Consider the following 6,108-nt stretch of genomic DNA (forward strand, 5'->3'; position numbering starts at 1 on the left):
AAATTTCAAGAATTTGTAGCAACAAGACCGTCGTTCGTTATTGCCACGTGTTACAAATTGACGAAATTTCTTTTTCAACAGGTATCATGAAAATAATGTGAAAAATCTTATGACTTACCTTTTTGTAATTATGCGAAAACATGATGTCCGACAAGAATGCGATAAACAAACGCCAATTAATACTCGATAATGATTTCATTATGCTTCCTGCACTATGTTCCGAACGATACAAACGACAGACTTCACGTCCTGTCTTAGGAACACGAGCGCTCGTGGCTGAATTTTTAACTAAATAATTTTCTCCAGTTTTGGCTACCACGTTTTCAATACTTGCCCCATATGCGTTCGGTCTTCTTCCCTCTAGTCTTCATGGCTATCACAGCGGCCGTCGCCGAGCTTCTTCAACTACAGCTTCAGAACCAGAACGACGGGGCTAGACCGAATCAACCTAGCACGTCATACTCTGATCTATTCAATCAGCTCAGTGCTCGTGTCGAAAAATATTCATATGGCTCCGGGGATGAAACCAAACCGTTCTCAACATGGCTGCTGCGTTATGAATACACCATCGTCACGGAATCAGCGTCGCTACCTCAAGAAATGTGAACTCGTCTCGTGCTGGACAAGCTCGGCCAACTCGAGTTCGACAGGCTAGTGAATCACGTTGCCCCTAAAATCCGACTACCATGCCGCGGGACAGAGTCATCACCACGTTGAATGACTTATTTCGCGACAAAGAACCTATAACACGCCGGCGAATCGAGATCCTCAACTATCGATACGACAAAGCGACCCCCATCACGGAACATATCGATCGTATAAATCGACACGCCTCAGACTTTGATCGCGCGAAACTCACGGACGACAACCTATGGATTTTACTACTGCTACAATCCTTCTGCTACTCAAGCGAAAACGACGAGTTAAAACGAATAGCTCTCCGCGTAGTGGAAAAAAACGTAGATGCATCGCTTAAGGACATAGTTGCAGAGTTAGAAGCTCATATTAACGTGTCAACTAGCCTCAAAATGCTGGAAAATCCGGTCGCAAATTCGCCTACCACAGCGATAAACGCCGTTCACGCGAAGTCTAAGGGGCAATTCAAGCAAGGTGGTCCGAAGCAAAAACCGGTGCAGCCATCATCGGATCAAAAGTGCAACGGTTGCGGAGGTGATCATCAACGCTCAAAGTGCCTTTTCAGTGAAGCTGTGTGTCATGAGTGTTCGCGTAAAGGACACATCGCCAAAGTGTGCCGTTCAAAACAGAAAGACGTAAAACGCAGTGTCAAAAGTGCGAGTCTCGTGACGCAATCACTTACCTCGGTCGGTAAGCATCGTCGAAAATACGTACCAGTGACTATCCTCGGTAAAGTCGTTAATCTGCAATACGACTCGGGTTCAGACATTAAGTTGATCGGCAAAGACGAATGGGAGCGACGCGGCTCTCCAGACCTCGTCGCGAGTGAAATCGTTGAACACGCGGGCGGGAGTGAGTTCAAAATGATCGGCAAGTTCAAGTATTCGGTACAAGCTCTCGACCGTAACGCCGAACTGGAAATTGACGTCGCAAACCGTGTGGGAGTGAACTTATTCGGACTAAACGCGATCGATAGTCTCGACCTATGGTCTGTGCCACTCAGTGAATACGAAAACCCGGAAATCATATTTCGTGTCCAAAGTTCGGAAACTCCCAAACCCAAGTTCGCGGTACACCCGGTTGTACACTAGGCTAACGGACAATCATCGCGCGCGGTGCCGACTCAACATAGCGAAGGCAACCGGTCCGTCACGACGCCTCGCAACGCGTATCAACTTGAAATCTACGACAGCTTTCCGAACCTATTCTCTGACATATTAGGACAGTGTCGTCATCACCAAGTCAAATTCTGTTTAGTCAACAACGCACAGGCTGTACAAATTCCGTGCAGACCGATCCCATACGCGATAGAGAAACCTCTCGAGGAAGAAGTGCAACGCCTTGAAGACAAGGGTATTATCGAACGCGTCGAATTCTCTAACTGGACCACACCCCTCGTGATCGCAAAGAAGTTCAACAGCAAGATGCGTCTATGTGCAGACTACGACACCGGCGTGAACCGCGCGCTGATCGACAACCGACACCCTCTACACAACGTGGAAGGTATCATCACCAAACTAAACGGAAATCGCTTTTTCAGCGTACTCGACTTGAGCGATGCTTTCTTCCAACTGGAAATCGCTGAAGATCATCGAGAAATAACTACTATTACCACACCCAAGAGACTCTTCAGGTTCAGACAACTACCTTTTGGCATCAAGACAGCACCTGCTATGTTCCAACAAGCCATGGATAGTATGCTAGCAGGGTTGCAAGGAGCTTGCGCGTATATTGACGATGTAGTTGTCACTGGCTCCAACCGCCAGGAACACGATGTACGCTTACGTCAAACTCTCCAATGTTCTGGCTCAGACCTGAAAAGTACAGTCTCGCAGTAGAGGAAATAAAATTCCTCGGCCTGATCGTAAGCGCTTAACGTATAGCAGCTGACTCGGAAGCTACTCGCGCTATAGCTAACATGCCCAAGCCTCCGAACGTCTCAGAAACTCAAAGCTACCTAGGAATGGTGAACCACTACGGAAAGTTCATCCCTCACCTACACCAGCTGAAACAACTCCTAGAAGAACTTACGCGAAAGGATCATCCATGGGACTAGAACCAACAGCATGACCTGGCTGTCGAACAAATCAGAAAGGTTATGCTCAGTCCACTCCTTTTAGAGCACTACGATCCATCGAAAACTCTAGTGGTCGCAACAGACGCCTGTTCTACGGGACTAGAAGCGTTTTACTGCAACTAGACGACTCAGGACGAGAACGCGCTGTGTACCACATGGCACAAAGCCTTACGGACACGCAACGAGGCTATTCACAAATATAAACGGAGGCTCTAGCCCTGGTTAGGGCAGTCAAGTGTTTTCACAAATTCCTGTGGGGACGCAAATTTATACTGCAAACCGACCACAAGCCCCTTGTTGCGCTGCTCCAACCAGACGATACGAAAGGTCTCAAACTCACCACAGCCGCACGTCTTAAAAGATGGGCGTTGAGACTCCTAGGATACGACTTTCGCATCGAACACATCCGAGCGCAGGACTTCGGCCACGCGGACGCGCTATCAAGCTTGATAGAAAAATTCCATCGCGACAACAGCGGAAAACTTCGAGTGGCTAGCATCCGGGCTGTAGAAGAAGCGGTCCAGCAAGTCAGAAACCTGTCTATCGACATCTTCGGAATAAATCTACGAGACAAACTCAGATCAGCAGCATTAGAAGATTAAGACCTTGCATCTGTAATGAAAGCTATCGCAAACGGATGGACTTCAAACCCTAAGACGGAAGTCATCGAATACTTCAGGAAACGTCAAGACAACCTCAGTACCGTCGACAACACATTGTTGATGGGAGATAGAGTAGTCATCCCAAAAACGATGCAACCTGAAATCCTAACGGCTCGACACAAAGGCCACCCAGGTATAAGAAAAATGAAGCAACTCGCCAGAGAATATGTTTATTGGCCTAAAATATTAGAAAACATCAAGCGACTTGTCCAACAATGCGATGCTTATGCTCTGACACGAAGAATGCCAATCAAGGTACCACTCAGCCTTTGGCCGGAAGCCACACGTCCATTGGAGCGGTTATACATAGATATTGGTTACCCTCCAAACAGCCAGTATCTATACATTTTCGTGGACGTATACTCCAAGTTCCTGGAGGTGGCAATAGCCTCGTCAATAACAGCAACACACACAGGAGAACTGTGTCACGAAGTCTTCTCAAGATATGGACCCCCAGAAATGCTCGTCAGTGATCACGGATCTCAATTTACTTCCGGACTTTTCGCGAATCTCAGCGAAAACCACCAGATCACCCACCTAATATCACCGGTAAACCACCCGCAATCAAACGGACAAGCCGAACGCGTCGTTGATACTGTAAAAACAGCCATCGCCAAAGATGCGACCAACTGGAAGAAAACTCTCTTCGGCTTCCTCCACAGCTACCGTTACACGCCATGTGAGGCAGCTCCAGGTGGTAAGTCACCAGCGGAACTCTTTTTCGGACAACAAATGAATACACCGTTCTCCAAGCTGTTCCCGAAACCGAAGGAAGAGAAAAGCGGGCCAGACGACTTCGAAGGAAAAAAAACAAACATGAAAAACAGTTTAACCGACATCATGGCGCATGATCATGTGAACTCGCAATCGGCGACCGCGTCGTAGTCCTTACCCAGTTCAAAAAACGGAAAGAAGGGAATGTCTCCAGAATCATTTCCAACGTATGTTACGCCATCCTTGTGGACAACGGCAAAGAAGTCGAGTGACATATTAACCACATCTGGAAAGGTGGTTCCAACGCCTCGAACCCTGACCAAGATGTGGAGGATGATTGGATCCTAACCGAGTCCAACGATATCCCTGCCTTACCCCCCTCACCGTCCAGAACGCCACTGCTACCTTTCCCCCGCTCCTCACCCGACTCTTTGTTTCCTTGTAAATTTCCGCTATCCTTACCCTTAGCCCTTCCCTCATCCTTCTCCTTTCCATAGTCTCCCATAGCACCTTCCTGTCCACCAAATCGAACGCCGCTATTAAGTCCACAAAGAACGCCACCATCTTTCCGTTATCCCTTCTCACCTGTCTATTGATTGAATAATTAAGTACATATACATTGTCAATTGTACCCATGCCTTTTCTGAATCCCGTTTGATTTTGCGGTATCAAGCCCTTCTCCTCTACCTCTCTTTCTAACCTATCCGCTAATGCCATCGCATACACCTTATATAGAGTTGGCATTAACGTCACCCCCCTATACTCTTCTACCCTTTTTCCCTCCCCCTTCTTTACTATAGGCGCTATCAATCCCTCTCTCCAATCCTCTGGCCAGCCCTCCCCCACCCAAACTCTGTTACATGTTTCCCATATCCACTGCTCCATTTCTTCCCCCCCATACCTCCATACTTCGCTAACTATTCCATCCCCCCCCTGGTGCCTTTCCATCCCTCAGCTTTCCTATCACCTTTTTAATCTCTTCCCTCTGCAGCTCCCCTTCCCCGTCGCCCTTCCTATTTGCCGTCCCCTCGCCTCCTGTTACCTTGCTTTCCACTCCGCCTAATAATCCTATGAAATACTCCCCCCTCTCCTGATCGCCTATGTCCTCATTCACCCTCTTCCACTTCTTTCTTTCCCTGTTAACTATCTCCCATACCTTACTTTCTGTCCTCGCTTCCGCTGCTTCTTTTATGAATCCCGCATTTTCTTTCTTTTTCCTCTCCTCGCATAGCCTATTATATTCCCTTCTTTCCTTTCTATACGCGTCCCCTTCCCCCTCCCCCTTTCTGCAGTTCCTTCGACTCTGCCTAAATTCGGCTTTTTTTCGCCTGCATTCCTCATCCCACCAACCCTTTTTCACTTTACTCCCCCTCCCTCCTACATCTGAAGCTCGTCTAAACTCCCTTATTCTTTTCTTTATCTCTTTGCCTACATCCGCTTCTCCTACCCCCTCCCATTTGACCTCTGTTCTAAACCTCCTCCTACCCTCCTCTGTCCAGTCTCCTACACTAGCTCCCCCTACTCTTTTTCCCTTTCTTGTCCTAGTCACGGCCCCCCTCATCCAGACTATTACCGGGTGATGGTCCGAGTCAACCCTATCCCCAATCTCCATCCTTTTGACCCTATCCCTAACCTCGCTGTCTCCTATAGCGTAGTCTATCACCGTCACCCCCGCCCCTCCTACATCCGTAAATTCTCCCTCCTTATAACCCTATATGTTCCCGTTCATTATTGCCCATCCTGTCTCTTCCAAAAATTGCAACAGCTGCTACCTTCCGAGTTTATTTTCCTGTCCTTTGATTTCCTACTCCTACTCTCCTCCTCTCCTTCCTCCCAACATCCTCCCCCCTCCTGCCCTAGCCTGGCATTAAAATCACCCCCCACTAGCACTTTTCTTTCTCCCTCGACCTCTTCTGCCCGCTCCTTCAATTCCCCTATCTTCTCTTTTAGATCCCCATCCACGTATATTCCTCTTACTATCCATTTTTTTCCCCCTACACTTATTTTCCTTATTATCAT

General features: G+C 47.9%; 2 protein-coding genes across 2 annotated transcripts; both read left to right on the top strand.

Moving 5' to 3' along the window:
- The first annotated feature begins 686 nt into the window (after positions 1 to 686).
- On the top strand, positions 687 to 3,315 carry LOC124305572 (uncharacterized protein K02A2.6-like). Its single transcript, XM_046765148.1, has 3 exons — positions 687 to 1,706; positions 1,908 to 2,411; positions 3,004 to 3,315. Exons 1-3 carry the CDS (start codon positions 687 to 689, stop codon positions 3,313 to 3,315), a joined length of 1,836 nt encoding a protein of 611 aa, XP_046621104.1.
- A 15-nt stretch (positions 3,316 to 3,330) lies between these two features.
- On the top strand, positions 3,331 to 4,260 carry LOC124305573 (uncharacterized protein K02A2.6-like). Its single transcript, XM_046765149.1, has one exon. It carries the CDS (start codon positions 3,331 to 3,333, stop codon positions 4,258 to 4,260), a length of 930 nt encoding a protein of 309 aa, XP_046621105.1.
- The last annotated feature ends 1,848 nt before the right edge of the window (positions 4,261 to 6,108 follow it).

This window comes from Neodiprion virginianus, chromosome 5, assembly GCF_021901495.1.
Source record: "Neodiprion virginianus isolate iyNeoVirg1 chromosome 5, iyNeoVirg1.1, whole genome shotgun sequence".
NCBI classification, from domain to species: domain Eukaryota; kingdom Metazoa; phylum Arthropoda; class Insecta; order Hymenoptera; family Diprionidae; genus Neodiprion; species Neodiprion virginianus.

Excerpts from the sequence above, each read along its gene's own strand:
- LOC124305572 (XM_046765148.1), top strand. The coding sequence starts at position 687 with ATGCCGCGGGACAGAGTCATCACCACGTTGAATGACTTATTTCGCGAC. Across the intron at positions 1,707-1,907 it reads CTCCCAAACCCAAGTTCGCG|GCTGTACAAATTCCGTGCAG; the intron begins GTACACCCGGTT and ends AACAACGCACAG. Across the intron at positions 2,412-3,003 it reads CCAACCGCCAGGAACACGAT|CCCCTTGTTGCGCTGCTCCA; the intron begins GTACGCTTACGT and ends ACCGACCACAAG.
- LOC124305573 (XM_046765149.1), top strand. The coding sequence starts at position 3,331 with ATGAAAGCTATCGCAAACGGATGGACTTCAAACCCTAAGACGGAAGTC.